At 36.5% G+C, this 17,716-nt stretch overlaps 1 protein-coding gene and 1 long non-coding RNA gene across 2 annotated transcripts in view; one reads left to right on the top strand and one right to left on the bottom strand.

The window, feature by feature from the left end:
* Positions 1–17,716, bottom strand: part of MGAM (maltase-glucoamylase) — a 70,874-nt gene that overhangs the window by 44,972 nt on the left and 8,186 nt on the right. Inside the window, exons 2-3 of the mRNA XM_031935971.1 lie at positions 13,489–13,617; positions 10,452–10,627 (exon numbers count right to left, since the gene is read on the bottom strand). Coding sequence (XP_031791831.1) covers positions 10,452–10,627; positions 13,489–13,615 — 303 coding nt within the window. The 5' untranslated portion in view covers positions 13,616–13,617. The remainder of the gene's footprint in view (positions 1–10,451; positions 10,628–13,488; positions 13,618–17,716) is intronic.
* LOC111521463 lies at positions 512–10,006 on the top strand. The gene is made up of 3 exons (XR_002724964.1): positions 512–773; positions 6,310–6,432; positions 9,300–10,006. It is a non-coding gene; the product is annotated as an uncharacterized LOC111521463 (long non-coding RNA).

The raw sequence follows: 17,716 nt of genomic DNA, 5'->3' as shown, positions 1-17,716 counted from the left end.
TACAAATGGAGCTTCATTTATATTTGCTTTGACTTTTAAAAATAAAAATAAGACTTTGTAATCAATTCGATTCTGAAGCTTTCAAATCAAACTAATGTTGTTTTGACTTTTAAATATATGCCTTACATTTATGTGGATTATACATATGTGAGATATATGACATGTATACAGTCCCTGAACTCCTCCAGAGGCAGAAAGTAGTCCCTCTTGACACCCAAATAGATTCTTACTTAAGAAAGGTATGTGCCTTCTAACATAATTAATGACTGAATCAAGTGGAGGCCAAAATGAAGATAGTTTCTTTCTCACACCAACTAATTTGGGAGAAGCAACCAGGTTAAACACAAAAAAGAACAAAGAACTCTCTCCTCTTGAGTGCGCACTGAATCAAGTGATTTGCAAGTAATAGAAACCAGAGAAAATAACACGATGTTGCTTTCAAGATTAGATCACAGAATGATTTAAGCTTCTGTCTTGCTTGCTCTCTTTCACTTTCACTGTTGGAGTCCTCGTTCTGGGAGAGGCAAGTTGTCATACTGTGGAGGGGCTCACATGGCAAGGAACTGAGGGAGGTCTCCAGCTAGCAGCCCACAAGGAACTGAGGTTCTCAGTCCAACAACACCTGAAGAGCTGAATCCTGCCAACAACTGCATGAGTGAGCTTGAAAACAATCATCCCATAATTCTGGAAGACACCTTGACTACAGCCTTCCAAGAGACACTGAGCCAGAGGCACCTACCTAAGCCAAGGTCAGATGTCTGACTACAGAAGCTGTGAGTAAATATTTGTCCTATTAGGCCATTAAATTTTGGTATAATTTATTACACAGCAATAGATAACTAATACCTCCTGCCAGATCACTTTACAGATAAATTACCTTTGGCCCAGAGTGGTAAAGCTTCTCCAAGGTAAAGTGACCTGCCAAAGGTTACTCAGCTATTGAAAAGGCAAGAACATAACTTAGTTCTCTTACTATCCATTTCTTTTTTTTTTTCTATACTCTGGGTTGAGTATCTCTAGGCACATTTTCAGGAGAATACAGCCTTGCAAATGGTAAGAAAAAATGTTTTGCTTAGTTATACGAACAATGAAATTTAATCAAATGCTATTTTTTACACTAACAGCCAATATGAGGGATAAACAATGATGTCCACATGTGGTTTATGCTGCTGTAAGATCAGGTTTCACTGTGAACTCAACCTCAATCCACAGTTTTGTCTTTGTTCTTATAAAACCCACTCAGATGAAACCTCAGCATAAAAAGAAAAAAGTGTTGAAAAGGGAGGGTGTTAAGCATAACGGTTTTTGCATACAGCCCGGAGTTTAATAATTTTTCCATTAAACTGGAAAGGACAAAGATCAGAGTGGCCAAAAGAGCAAGGAATGCAAACAGTCTTTGTTGGCCAAGTCAAAAATGCCAGCTTCTACAGTAGAGCTGAGCCATTGCAAGAAGTGGGAAGAGACATGGAGCAAGACCCACATAATAAGAGAAAACAAAGTATATAAAACCTAGGAAAATAGATTTAGAAAGAAACTATGGAAAATGATGGCATGAATAGAATTAGGGCACACAAAAAGAATTAGGCCCAGGACACAAAATGCCACTTTAAGTTGGATATGAGAATTAAAAATTTAAGGGAAACTGCCAAAATAACATAGAATGTGTAACTACCAAAACAGTACTGAAGGAAAATTGTTGTTGTTGGGAGGAGTGTGGAAATCCTCGATCCAAAAAATTAAGAAAAAAGACAAGTTTATGAAGGAGTGAGGGTGGCGACTAGCACATAAACAGAATGAAGAGAAAGCACAAAATGAGACCTTAGAAAGAATGTGTCGTGTCAACTATTACATGGTTTAAATATTTAAAAGACAAAGATAGATTACATTTAAAGAAGTAAGTCCAACTAAATGTTTCTTGTAGTTTACACATCCTAAACTTAAACTCACAAAAACCCTGAAAGTAAAGTGGAAAACAAATACGTAAAAAGAATGCCAGCTGGGGGCAGTGGCTCACGCCTATAATTCCAGCACTTTGGGAGGCAGGCAGATCACTCGAGGTGAGGAGTTCAAGACCAGCCTGGCCAACATGGTGAAACCCTGTCTCAATTAAAAATACAAAAAGTAGCTAGGTGTGGTGGTTTGTGGCTATAGTCCCAGCTACTCAGGAGGTTGAAGCAGGAGAATTGCTTGAACCCAGGAAGTGGAGGTTGCGGTGAGCCAAGATTGTGCCACTGCATTCCAGCCTGGGTGACAAAGTGATACTCCACCTCAAAACAATAAAATAAAATAAAATAAAATAAAAGCCATATTAATATCAGGCAAATGGACTTTAAGTAAAAATTCATTATTAGAGAGACATAGAGTCAGTACATGATGATTAAAGTTTCAAGATACTGCAGCTCAAACTTGATATACACCTAATAATAAAGACTCAAAATATATACAAGAAAAATTTAAAGAATCACAAGGTAAAATTAAGGGAGATAGTACATAACAGAATATTTTAAGAGCACCCAGAGTAACTGATGAATAATGTACATAAAAGATGGAAAGATATGTTACTTTTTATATAATAGCTATATAGGCTCTTTTGCCAACATGAAGAGGAGGAGTGAATAGAATTCAGAGATAGAGAGAAGTCAGATCCTGAAGACACTGCTTAAGAGTAAATCAAGCTCCACTCACCCTAACCCCCTCCTCCTCCAACTCCCAATGCTTGTTAACACTTAAAAGAGAAGGGAAGAAACAAAGAAAGTACTTTATGTCAAAAGCAAACATGAAGCATAAAGGATAACTACAGCCCAGTCATATCCATGAACATAAATGCAAAAGCCTAAAAGAAAAAGCACACAAAGGATTAATAACAGAAATCAGTAACATATTAAATGAATAATGACCAAGTGGTGTTTCCTCCAGAAATAAGGAGATCCTTCAATGATAGAAAATCTACTTGTGTAATTCATAATAAAAACTTATTTTAAAAAGTATACCATATAATCATTTGAATTCATCAGCTATTATAATGAAATTTTTAGCCAACTTGGAATGAAAAGCAACTTCCTCAGTTTGATAATGGATACCCACCAAAACTGTACAAGAAGTATTTTACTAAATAGTAACATATTAAAAGGATTCCTTGTAAAATCAGGAAAAAAAACCTGAGTGACCCATCACTATGATTGCTTATAATTTAAAAATATATTGGAGGGCCTAACAATTCAAGAGAACAAGAAAAAAAATGTACAAGACTGAACACAATGAAGCCAAATAATCCATTACTACCAGACAAAATATTGTCTAGGTAGAAATTCAAGAAAATTTATAGAAAAAAATAGAATAAATAAATCAATTATTATTACATTAGATTTTTTTTTCTCTTCTTAAATCTATAACTTTTTGTTTTTTGCCTTTAGGCTTTTAGTCTTCCTGGAATTGTTCCTGAGACACAATGTAATATGCAAATATATAGTTATCAAAACATAAGTCACAATTGTTGATAGGCTTGACTCTATTAAAATGTAACTTTTGTTCGTCAAGACAGTATAAAATAGATGAGCAAAGCTTCAAAACAGTAAATATTTGCAACACATATGATAAGAATAAGAATCCAGAATCACATAAATGAACAAAGAGGAAGCTTGTACACATCAAGAAGATAAACATCTCCATATAAAACTAGGCAAGACAGAAAAATTCACAGAAAAGAACTAAATGAGAGATGTTCACCAATATTATTAGTATTCAGAAAAATCAGCACTGAAACCACAACAGAATACTATCTTATAATCCCCAAATGGCAAAACTTTAATAAACTGTCAATTCCAAAGAGGACAGAGAGAATGACAGTGAGATGGTAAATCAGCACAGCTGCTTTGGAGATCAATTTGATAATGTCTAGTAAACTTGAAGATATATATCTAAAATCACACAGGTGCAAGTAAAAAAAACTTACAAAGATATTCAGAATGGAACTGATGTAACTTCAAGATATTGGAGAAAAACTAATTTTTTTTACTGTAGAAAGTGATTTTGATTTATTTTTGCCATAAAATTGATATACAATTTTATACAATTGTGTACCAATTTTACGGCAAAAATAAATGAAGTAGAGATATCTATCAACATAGTTAAATCTCACAATGTTAAGTGCATAAGCAAAAATATTTATAGGCTGTATATGTCTTTTATTTACAAGGATATATAGAAGTAGTAAAGGTCAAAGGGAATGCATGCTAAATATCAATTCCAAAAGTGTGGTTACCTCTAAAGAGGATGGAGGAAAAGGTAATAATACAGAATGGATATGCAGGGGACTTCGTCTCTGCTGATAATATTTTATCTCTTAAGCTGGATAATGGTTATATACTTTTGTATATCTTAAAGATTTATTAATAATTATTTCAGGCCGGGCGCGGTGGCTCAAGCCTGTAATCCCAGCACTTTGGGAGGCTGAGACAGGCGGATCACGAGGTCAGGAGATCGAGACCATCCTGGCTAACACGGTGAAACCCCGTCTCTACTAAAAAATACAAAAAACTAGCTGGGCGAGGTGGCGGGCGCCTGTAGCCCCAGCTACTCGGGAGGCTGAGGCAGGAGAATGGCATAAACCCGGGAGGCAGAGCTTGCAGTGAGCTGAGATCCGGCCACTACACTCCAGTCCGGGCAACAGAGCAAGACTCCGCCTCAAAAAAATAATAATAATAATAATATTATTATTATTATTATTATTATTATTATTATTTCAAAGAAGTTAATGCTACATAGAAAAAATCAAAACCAATGTGAAATAAATAATAGGAAAGAATATAGAACTGCCTATTTTCTCAGCTCCCCATCTTTTATCAAGTACCTAATGTGTCATTATTTTTCAAGCTTTCATATACTGGATTACCAAGAAGACTATAGTAATCGTGCCTAACAATATAAAAATACAGACTGAAAACATTCCATATTTTGCCAAAATCCTTCCAACATAAGGACCTACAGAACTGCTGAAAATGTACAACTTTGCACATTGTGTAAAACACATTTTACTATCCTCTCAAACTATGGTACCTGTCAGAATCACCTGGAAACTTTAGGAAAAGTGTAAAAGCACAGGCCCTATCCTCCTTCACTGAAGCTGGAGTGCTAAGGATTTTATTAGCTCTCTAGGTGGTGCTAATACAGAACAATGTTTGAAAACCACTGCTCTAGACCAGTGGTTATTAATCTTAGCTGCACATCTGGATCACCTGGCAAATTACAAAAATAAGCAGGCCTGGGATCCACTCCTTAAGAATTAAATCAGAATTTCTGGGACAGACCCTGGGAAATACAGAAAAAGAGAAGCAAGCAGAAAGTAGTAAAATGGAAACCACTAAATGATAATCCATGATTCCTACTGTTACAGGAAACCAGAGAAGCCCCAGGTGCTTGCTGGGCTGATCAGTGTAATGGGTAGAGAGAAGAACCAGAAGAAGCCTAAAGGGATCATCCTGTCACAGACTTTCTCTCCTAACACATTTTCTGTAGTAAGCATGTGGGCCTTTTAGTTTTAAAAATACTTTCTCACATATTTGTATACAAAAAAGAGAAATTGCCACCCTATATTCGCAAAAGCCTATTCTAAAGGTGAAATCAATTATCAACCAGAAACTTTCTCAGAAGTAATTCCCTATGTCTTTCCATAATGTGAGGTGAAAATAATTTACTGATAAGATTACAGGTGCCTTGAAATGCATAAACCATTAGGTCATTAGGAAGCAGCAGATCTAAGATTTAAAAAAAAGAAAATCAAAATTTCAGCAGCTGCAGCATTCAGAAGAGAAAGAGGGCAAAGTTGCAAGGACAAATGCAAACTGATTAAAACGACATGATCCCAGACTGAGGGAGAGTCAGCTTGAGTATGTCAGTGGCATCAACCATTTCCTGCCACTGGAGGGAACAGGAGGCACTCCTTCCCATTCGCGTTAGACCTCAGTCACTCAGCTCTGCCACCCAACCTATTCCCAGTGCTGACTCCTCTAACCTGTGCCACCCCATCCTACTCTGTTCTGTACTGTCCAGTTCACCACAACCTTGACCATTAATAGCAGACTTTATGCTACTCTGAAGAAAAAAAAAATAAGCATTCCTCTGCAGCTGTTTTAAATGGCCGTCAAGTTCTCCAACACACTTTGTGTCAAGAGGTGGAGTCTGTCATTGTTCCTGTTGAATCTGGGCCGGCCTGAGACTGATTTGATCAATAAAATGCAGCAAAAGTGATGCTATGCTGGCTTAAGTATGGTATTTAAGAGAACTGGAAGCTTTCGTCTCTGTCTCTTGCAGCACTGAGCCACCATGTAAGAAGTTCAGCTACCCTGCTGGGGGGAGTACCAAGAGAGACTCTGTGACTACATGGAGGGGAAGAGGGTGCAGTCAGCCTTACAGCCATTTTCGCCAAGGTACCAGGTATGTCAGTAAAGTCATCTTGAAACCTCCAGACCAGACCAGCCACCAACTAAATACCACCACATCATGTAATCTCAGTAAATGCTATGTGGAACAGGACCATTCAGTCAAACCCTGCCAGAATCTCAGACTTACAAAATCACTACATATAATAAAACAATTGTTGTTGCAAACCAGTAAGTTTGGGTAGTTTGTAATTCAGTAGACAAATGGAGAAGCTATGCTCTAAGAAAACAGAAGTCTAAGAAAATAGAAGACTTAGAGCAATTTTAGTTAGATTGGTGCTTTGGCTGGAATGTGCCCCCTCCAAAATTCAGGTGTTTCCAATATGTTAGTATTAACAGGTGGGGCCTTTAAGAGGTGATTAGGCCATGAGGGCTCTTCCCACACAAAGGGAATTAGGTGCCTTTATAAAGGAGACAGTGGGCTGTCTCTTGCCTTCTGCCTGCCACCATGTGAAGATGCAGCAAGAAGGTCCTCACAAGATGCCAGCACCTTGGTCTTGTTCTTTCCAGTCTCCATCCATAACTGTAAGAAGTAAAATTCTGTGTTTGATAAATTACCCAGTCTTGGGCATTATGTTACAGCAGCACAAAAGAACCTGATGTTGTGAACAAAAAAGGTGGAATCAGAAAGTCTCCACATAAAGAAAATGAATAGAATGAAACAAAGTATCCCATCTTCAAATAGAGCAGGAATTTTAGAAGTTGAAAGCACTTGATGATAAAGGAATTTCAAATCACCCTCTATTCATCAAAATGTTCTCTAGCTGTTTTTATGTGCAGCAAGTTTGAACAAATGAATGAATAAAATTAGTCTTGACTCTGAAATATCTTAATTTTAGGCTATTTTATAATATGTGCATCTTGAGTTAGGTTTTGAAATTTAGCTTGTTAGATTGGCCACTTCATTTAACCTCAAGGTGAAATCTAACAGCAAAGATTTTTTAAAACAAAGTTGCCACCTCTGCCATTCCCAGAATCCAGTCTTTCTAATCCCCCAAATCAGACTATGGTGAATTTTCAGAGAAACATTTGCCAGAACCTTAGAGATCACTATTCTAAAATATTTTGAGGTTAGTATAGTGTTCAATAGTCATTTGTTTAATGAGCACTTTTAGCTGAGCACACTGTCTCATTTTACTTAGAAGGATTTGACAGTTTATAAGAAAATGTGACTTACTGATCAAGTCAAAGAACTTTCCAGAAGCAAAGCCAGGACTGAGTAACTCAATAACCTGGCTCCCCTTACATCCTTTCACTTGTCCAATGGCTACACTATCATTTCAAGGTGCCAAACATAAACTTAAGCCTTTTAAGACTTTAAGTTTGTATCTGGGCTCACTGCTCTTCCTAGCACCATATAATGGCTATTAACTGATGTTGTGTAAACAAAGAGTAATTTAAAGGTGAAGACTCACAATGACCTTAGCAAAATGCAATACCCTTGCTGCTATATCATAAAACATCATCCCCAACACATTGATAATAAACTGGAATTTGCCAAAAGATATCATAAGCGAAATAAATGAGTAATACACAGACAATTACCAAGTGTGTTTGCTGTAAAAGATGGCAAAGCTTCTGCCTAAGAAATATGGTAACCTATCAAATTATTCAGATGACCACTCATATTATTGTTATCCTTGGAAAACAACTGTGAATTTCTCTCAGCTTACTCTGCAATGTTTACTTAGGGCATGCGGGTTTATCTTTAAGCATGTAACCTGCTCTCCCATGTTTAAACAGTGCTTTATAGCCCTGAAAAATCAAAGTATTTTTAAGTATTAACTGTCATTTCTTTCCTAACCTGGATATCTGGAATTTGATGAAATATTCCTGCTCCCTGCCATCAATGGGATCTTTCAACTCTGAGTTCTGGAATTGGGGATAAAAGACTTCATCAAGGAATTTTAGAATTCAAAGGTTCAGAATAAGTGTAGAGAGTTGTCTTTAAAATCTGCATAGAAGTATAGCCTAAGTGAACCTATAGAGGCACAGAGGTAGGGTCTTAGATGATAGAAGACAGTGTTTGAACCTGACTCAACATACAGTAATAAACCACTATATGTACTGGAGTTGGGTAGAACTAATAACAAAAGTTGGATGTAAAAAAGAGCAATTCTAATTGCTCATGTAATGGAATGGATGGGAGAAATGGAATTCAGAAGGGATGCCAGGGGGCACCTGGAGCAATTCAAGCATGAGGAAATGATGATCTAGGGATGGCAGAGAGAATGGAAATGAAATGCCTCTTCTAGAAAATATTGTTAAGGAAAATATTTTAAAATACATGAAATACTGGCCAAAGGGATAGAAGGGATGAGCCAAGCAGAAGTTCTGCTGTTTCTGCCTCAAGAACTAGAAGCTTAATAGAACTACTAAGAGAAACCTGGTAGCTGAGAAGGAAAAGCAGATTTGGTGAGGCGGTAATGAGTTCAGCTGATGTGATAGAAAGGGATTCAGTGAAGATGCCCTCTAACCAGTTTCAAGCCGAGAACTAAAGATACGAACTAGAGCTAGATAACTGAGTGATCTTTTTTTCTAAGATCCATGAAGGGGACTCCTAGAGTCCATTTTCTCGACAAAGAAGAGTCTCCCAAGAGTACTCAGGGTGTCAGGGTGGCTTGATACATTACTTCCTTCTGTATTGGAAAAGGATTCCCTCCCATAATTGGTAGAATGAAACAATGGTATTTACAACCAAGAACCATCTGGAGAGAAAGTTATTCTTTTAGTTCTTTTACATATAATCTTGGAGGACAGATGATAAGAATGAAAAAATTATATGGGAATGGCTTCAACACCAGAACATTCTGCCTACCCTATCTGTTGTGTTCGTAACTTCTTCCTACCATCCTCTTTCAGCTATATTCCCTTTAATGTGAACGCCATACAAACACATCACTATCCATAGCCTCAGCTCTTAACAACAATCTGGATCAGCATACAGCTCTCAGGATTCGTGAACCATACAACAAAAGGCCTAAGATGTACCTTCTACAAGAAAATGAATCATTGAAAGTGCCAGTATTTCTCTCTGGCTGAGCATGCCAATTAATACACGCCAAGGTCATGGAGTAATTCAGTTGGGTATGACATGTAGAAAAGCCAAAGATCATTTATTGAACTTCAGTCTTGATACCACAGTACTTATCAAAAGATCTTACAATAAAGCACCAAAGAAACATTACTATGGCTGTATCTGAAGTTCACCAATACCCAATAACAAGATGGAGTGTTGCAGTAGTGTGACATACTGAGAATGTGATAATCTAGGTGAGCATCCAAGTAATTAGCGAGCTATTGAGTACAGCCCAATTGAGCTATTGAGTAACTTGCACAATATGACAGGGAAAGTAAATGCATGTGCATCAGCTTTCTGTAAGTTTCGCACAACAAACATAGGGTGTGGGCAAAGTACTTTATAATCATCATAATCAGCTGGACTTCAGCCGATAATCTAGAAACACTGGGCTAAATACCCAGATGTCTGCACTATCTTTAATCTGGCATTAATTACCTCCTTCCTTCCAAAACATAGCCCTTGAAACTTTGCCCTTATTTTAAATAATGCTTTGTGCACGTGTATGAATTTTTACTGTAGATCCCAGATGAGCTTTGGAAATTCTGAAAGGAGAAGGAGAGACATACAGGGCAAGAACAGAGGCAGAAAGAACTAGTAATCATGTAGTGTTGCCATATAAAAGACAAATACATTTTTAGTAAGTAAGCCCAAAATCTTTCATGGGACACACTTATACTAAAACCTGCTTCATTGTTTTTCTGAAATTTGAATTTGGCTGGGCAACCGCACTTTTATTTGCTGAATCTGGCAACCCAAGGGAATATTCACAGTCAGCATGGACAAAGGTTAATTTGCCTGAGCGACTAATGGCTGCAACATAAACACCTCTCGTGAGAGTCACTAATGAAGAAAACCAAAACAAAACGAAAACAAACAAAACAACTATCAAGTTGCATAAATTCTGAAATGGAAACAAAATTCATAACTCAAACCTTTGTTGGTGGCTGGTCAGGGATGCAATTAATTCGTTCCAATTCATTTACCACTGGACATTCAGCAGAAACAGGAGTGGAACCAGTTGTTCCAGGATCTGGGGGACCAGTAGTCCTAGGCTGCGTGGAAGCGGTTGTTCCAGGATCTGGGGTACCAGTTGTCCCGGGATCTGGGGCTATATCAAAAGCAAACATAAAATGACCATTAAACAAATTTAATTTCACAGATATTCAATAGTTCTCAACACCTCCAGTTAACTCCACTACTGAGTGGGCTTCACTCTGATGACCTCAAAATTTATGCATTCACTTTATAAAATGTCACTTTGTTCCTGCTGACTGTATTTACCTCTGTGTATCTCTACATCATCTCCTTCTACTCCCAATTCCATCCCCTACAAGATGGTACGTATAAGAGTAAGGACTCCACCTTTAGACTAGAAGCTCATGAAGTTGGGGACCACCCTTCCTTTAGTTTAGGGGTCAGTAACTATGGCCTTCAGGCCAAATTAAGTCAAAGCCTGTTTTACAAACAAAGTATTACTGGAAAATTACACACATGCACATTACATGTTATACACACTACATACTCATTTATTTTTAGCTGCTTTGTGCTACCAGGGCAAAATTAAGTCATATGGCAGAGTCTGTATGACCCACAAAATCTAAAACATTTACTATCTGGTCCTTTACAGTAAAATCTGCAGATCTCTGATCTGATTCTTTACTTCCAACCCCAGCAGCAAGGGCACACAGAACATGTGCAGTACAAGCGCCATCCTAGTCACAGTAACCTTAACTTTGCTTGCTCAGTCAACAACCAATCCCCAGGACAAAGAATGCTTCTGAGCAACATCATTCTTCTGTAAATACAAAGTCCTATATGACAAAAGATGTAAAGGGAGCCCACCAGTCTAAAAACTGACAGCTAGGACTTACCTAAGGGCTAGAGAACTTTGATTTCAAATTTAAAAATCAGTAAATTAGAAAAGGTGTTTTTATTGTATCCTAAAATAAGGAGGTGAGCTTTCTTGAAGGTGTTCTACAATAAATTAATAATGACATTAAGACAAAACAGTCTTTTGATTGGTTTTCCTTTCATTCGGGGTTTCAGATTCAAATTGTGCCAATGTCTGCACAATGGTTTTAGTTACATCTTTAGAATCACATAATTTTAAGAGCTGAGCAACCTTTGGGACTTTTTTCTACAAAAAGTAGAAATTGTTGTAACAAGGGATGGGGTAGGAGGGACAGAGAAGCCACAGGTTAACCCTTGATTGCCTGGTTCTCCTAGGAAGTTGCTCCTAGATGAATCAGATAAGAAACCATGGATAACTCTGCATAATCCAGCTCCTTTTGGGGATATAAAAATTGAATAAACAAAAAAACTTCGATTAGATGAGGGTCTTCAGAAAGTCCATGAAAATGTGTATTATGAAAAAACTATGTAGAAATTTCAAATATTTTTGGTACTCAAACTCACAGTAGATTGTTACAACATGTCTGAACAGGACTTAGCTTGAGGCACTAGGAAAGATTAAGACATCAGTTTGAAAAGAGCACCTATCAGAGCGACATAAATTCTGCTAAAACTGAAGCAAGAACAAACATCAAACTCATGATGAAGCTTGGGTGGAAAAATGGTGAAATCACTGATACTTACAAAAAGTTTATGGGGACAATGCCCCAAAGAAATCAACAGTTTATAAAAGGATAACTCATTTTAAGAAGGGCCAATACAGTATCGAAGATGAAGCCCACAGCAGCAGACCATCCACATCCATTTGTGAAGATAAAAATTAATTTTGTCATGCCCCAATGAAGAGGACTGACAAATAACAGCAGAAACAATAGACAAAACCATGGATGTCTCAAGTGGTTCAACTTACACAGTTCTGACTGAAAAAATGAAAGTTGAGCACACTTTCTACTCTATGGGTGCCAAAATTGTTGCACCCATATCAGCTGCAAACAAGAGGAGAACCTTAAATGGAAATTTTAAACAAGTGGGGATCAAGATTCTGAAGTATTTCTTTCAAGAGTTGTAACAGGAGATGGAACATGGCTTTACCAGTGCGAGCCTTAAGACAAAGCACAAGGCAATGGCTCCCAAGAGGGGAAAGTGGCCTAGTCACAGCAAAAGTGGACCAGTCAAAGCAAAAGCAGACCAGTCAAGAGCAAAGGTCATGCAACGGTTTTTTGAGATGCTCAAGGCATTTTCCTTGTTGACTTTCTGGAGGGCCAAAGAGCAGTAACATCTACTTATTATGAGAGTGCTTTGAGAAAGTTAGCCAAAGGTTTAGCAGAAAAAGCGCCCAGGAAAGCTTCACAGAGAGTCCTTCCCCACCACCACAAAGTTCCTGCTCATTTTGTCATCAAACAAAGGCAATTTTGAAGAGTTTTGATGGGAAATCCACCTTATGGTTCTTATTTGGCTCCTTTTGACTTCTTTTAGTTTCCTAATCTTAAAAAAATCTATAAAGCGCACTCATTTTTTTCAGTTAATAATGTAAAAAAGACTGCATTAAAAAGGTTAAATTCCCAGGACCCTTAGTCCTTATGGATGGACTAAATGGCTGGTATCATCTTTTACAAAAGTGTCCTGAACTTGGTGGAGTTTACATTGAGAAATAAAGTTTATTGTTTTTATTTTTATCTTTCTGTCTTTCTATTTCTGTATTTCTATTTTTCCACAAACTTTTTGAAGTCTTTCATATACTCATTTGCTTGCCTTTCACGTAAGGATATTGTTAATTATCATTCTTAGCAGAACTGGAGCTATTTAAGGAAATTTGGCAAATGTATTTAAAATGTCAATTATGGAATCCTGCAATGCATTAATTGCTAAATCAAAGTATCACAACTTAAACCTACAATGAATATCTACTGAGCTGCCCAAAACACATAGAACACACACATATAACAGCCCCCGCAACAAACACACACACACGAGCATGAAAGCATTACTTTCCTGCCATTGATGAAGATTTGCTCTAATAAAAACAACACATGGAGAGAGCCCAGAGTTACTTCTTACCTGTTGATTTCAATGACTCTTTGGCTAAAAGCACAATTAGAACAATACTGATGATAAACAACACGAGCAGAAGAACACTGAGCACAATCTCCAAAGTAGTAAATTTTTTCAGCTCCTTTCTTGCCATCTCTAAAAAGTAAGAGAAAACAATTTTAGATGTGAATTTGATTTACTATATAACTAGTAAGATTTTTAAGGGAAAAGCTCAAATGTATGCAATGGATACGGTAACAAGCCTCCCAAGCCCCCATTATCTAAATTAAAAAATTATCAACTCATGGCCAATTCATTCTGTCTTTATTCTGGTCCACTTTTCTCCCTATCCCGAATTACTTTGAAGCAAATCTCAGGTCTCATGTCTTTTAATCTAAAAATACTCAGTATGTTTCTTTGAAAGATAAGAAATTTTGCAAAAGGCAAACTATTATCACACCTATGTTTATAATAATTCTTTACTGTCATCAAATATCTAGTAAATTTTGAATTTTCTTTCATTGTCTGATAAACTTTTACAATTTGTTCTGCTCTCCTGAGGATGCAAGTAAGATTTATATCTTGTAATTGGTTTATATCTGTTATGTATTTTTTAATAAACAGAATTTGTTCTGTAGATTTTTCCTGCAGTCTGAATTTTGTTGATTACATCTCTATGCATGCCAACATATTTCTCTATCCTTATAGTTCCTGTAAATTAATTATTAGCTTTATAGTTTTTATCAGATTTAAGTTTGTTTTTTTAGCAAGAATGGTACATAGATGATATAGCATCTTCCAGGAGACTTTAAATCTAGTTAATTTTCTTTTTTGCAGTCTTCATTCTGAAAATAACCAGCTAGATTACCTTGGAAAATTTACTTAAGGTTTTTCATTCTCAGTTTCCTCATTTACAAATGAAAGAAATTCAACTAGAAGATCTATGATATTCCTACCAGCATTTTTTTCACTTTTTAAAAATATTTCTTACTGATTTTAATTTTTACAGATTTAGGAGTACAAGTGCAAACATGTTACATGGATTTATATGCATAGTGGTGAAGACTGGGCTTTTAGTGTACCCATCACCCAAATAGTATACATTGTACCCAATAAGTAGTATTTCACCCCCCTCCCACCCTTTCTCCTTTTGAAGTCTCCAGTGTCTATGACTCTGTATGTCCATATGTACTCACTGTTTAGCTCTCATGTATAAGTGAGAACATGTAGTTTTTTACTTTCTGTTTCTGGGTCATTTCACGCAGAAAAAAATAGCCTCCAGGTCTATCCATGTTGCTATAAAAATATGATTTCATTGGTTTTTATGGATGAGTAGTATTCCATGGCATATATGTACACTACATTTTTAATCCAATCATCTGTTGATGACCACTTGGGTTGATTTCATGACTTTACTATTGGGAACACTGCTGCAATAAAAATACAATTGCAGGTGCCTTCTTGATAAAACAATTTATTTTTTGTGTATGGATACTCAGTAGTGAACTTGCTGGATTGAAGGGTAGTTCTAATTTTAGTTCCTTGAGAAATCTCCATACCATTTTCTATAGAGGTTGCACTAATTTACATCCCCACTAAAACTGTATCAGCATTTCCATTTTTCTGCATCCTCCCCAATATGTGTTGTTTTTTGACTTTTTAATAACAGCCATTCTGACCAGTGCAAGATGACATCTCATTTGTGGTTTTAATTTGCATTTCTCTGATGATTAGTGATGTTGAGCATTTTTTCATGTTTTTTGGCCACTTGTATGCCTTTTTTTGGAAAAATACCTGTTCATGTCCTTTGCCCACTTTTTAATGGGGTTATGTGTGTGTGTTTTTTTTTTTTTTTTTTTCCTGTTGAGTTGTTTGAGTTACTTATAGATTCTGGATATTAGCCCTTTGTCAGATACATTGTTTGCAAATATTTTATCCCACTCTGTAGGTTGTCTGTTTACTCTATTTTATTTTTTTTACTGTGCAGAAGCTTTTTAGTTTAATCAAGTCTCCTATTGTCTAATTTTGTTTCTGTTGTGGTTTCTTGTGAGGACTTGGTCATAAATTCTTTGCCTAGGCCAATGTTCAGAGAGATTTTCCTAGTTTTTTCTTCCAGGAATTTTATAGTTTCAAGTCTTACATTTAAGTCTTTAATCCATCTTGAGTTAATTTTTGTACATGGTGAGAGATTTCATTCTTCTGCATATGACATTCCAGTTTTCCCAGTACCATTTATTGAATAGGGAGTCCTTTCGCCAGTGCATATTTTTGTCAAGAATCAGTTGATTGTAGGTATGTGGCTATATTTCTGAGTTCTCTATTCTTTTTTACTGATTTATATGTTTATTTCTATACCAGTACTGTGCTGTTTCGGTTACTATAGTCTTTTAGAGTAATTTGAAGTCAGGTAATGTGATACCTCCAGTTTTATTCTTTTTGCTTAGGATTACTTGGGCTACTTACACTCTTTCAGGGTTCCATATGAATTTTATGATTGTTTTTGCTAAATCTGTGAAGAATAATGTTGGTAATTTGATAACAATTGCACTGAATCTGTAGATTGCTTTGGGCAGTATGGTCATTTTGATGATACTGATTCCTCCAATCCTTGAGCATGGGATGTTTTCCAATTTGTGTCTTCTACAACTTCTTTCATCAGTGTTTTATAGTTGTCTGTAGAGATCCTTGAACCTCCTTGGTCAAATGTATTACTAGGTATTTTATTTTATTTTATTGTAAATGGGATTGAATTCTTGATTTGGTTCTCAGCTTGATTGTTATTGGTGTATGGAAATGCTACTAATTTTTGTACATTAATTTTGAGTCCTGAAACTGTACTGAAGTCATTTATTAAATCTAGGAGTCTTTTGGAGGGTTTAGAGTTTTCTAGGTATAAGATTATATCATCAGTGAACAGAGGTAATTTGACTTCCTCTTTTCCAATTTGGATGCCTGTTATTTTCTTCTATTGCCTGATTGCTGTAGCTAGGACTTCCAGTACTATGTTGAATATGAGTGGTGACAATGGGCATCCTTGTCTTGTCTCCATTTAGGGGGAATGCTTTCAATCATACTGAAATTTTCCCTGTTCAGTATGATTTTGGCTATGGGTTTTTCATATATGGCTTTCACTATTTTGAGGTATGATCCTTCTACACCAAGGTTGTTAGGGGTTTTCTTATGAAGGAATGCTGGATTTTATCAAATACTTTTTCTACATCTATTAATATGATCATATGGGTTTTGTTTTTAATTGTTTGTGTGATGAATCACATTTATGGAATTGTGCATGTTGAACCATCCTTGAATATCTGTAATAAAACTCACTAATTGTGGTGTATTATCTTTTCCACGTGCTGGTGGATTCAGTTTGTTAGTATTTTGTCAAGAATGTTTGAATCTATGTTAATAAGGGATATTGGTCTGTAGTTTTCTTCTTTTGTTGTGTCTTTGTCTGGCTTTGGTATCAGGGTGATGTTGGCTTCAATATTAGTTTTTAAAACTCATTTTCAATTGAGTCACAGAAATCTCACACCATTCTATTTCTCCCTTTCACAAAAGACACATGTGCTAAACATTTCATTAGTGTCTTTTTTTTTTTATTCTATCCCCAAGTTCTTCTCGGAAGAGAGGGCAGTGCTAAATAGAGTACGAGAATCCCTGAGCTTGATTCCCAACCCTACCATTTTTTGTTGTGGTAGCTGTAACAATTTATGTAATACTCTTGAGTCTCAACTTTCCTATCTGTAAAACGAAACTACAATTTCTTCTGTTATTATTATCTATGGCCAGCTTCTTATTGTGGAAATCAAGTAAAAATATTCTAAGTCATAAAGCATAGGTCTCACTATATTATTATTTACCAAAGAGAAGACAGGTAGTGGGTCCTGGGTAAGAAACAGAATATTTCTACAAAATATGTCAGTCCTACTTTCCCTGAGTGTGGCACCACACCCGACTTGGTGTTCTGGTGTAGCAGCTGATGAACAATGCTGACTGCTGTCCTGGTTCACTTGCTCTGGTATGACCTCCATTAAGTGCTTTATGGCCCCATGTGTTGAATGACTCATGCATTGCCTGGGACATAAGTGCAGAAAGCCAGGAAGAGAAGCCATAGCTGCAGTCTTGCCTATACAAGACCTACTTTCCCCACCAACGCTTGTTTTCCCAGGCTGCCTTGTAAATCATACTCTCTTTACTCAAAAAGAACATCCCCTTTCTTCTCCTGTGAGGTCTTAGTTCATGACTCTCTAAA

Source organism: Piliocolobus tephrosceles, chromosome 8, assembly GCF_002776525.5.
Source record: "Piliocolobus tephrosceles isolate RC106 chromosome 8, ASM277652v3, whole genome shotgun sequence".
Classification (NCBI taxonomy): Eukaryota; Metazoa; Chordata; class Mammalia; order Primates; family Cercopithecidae; genus Piliocolobus; species Piliocolobus tephrosceles.
Note: the sequence above shows the minus strand (reverse complement) of the source record. Positions and strands in the feature narration are given on the sequence as shown.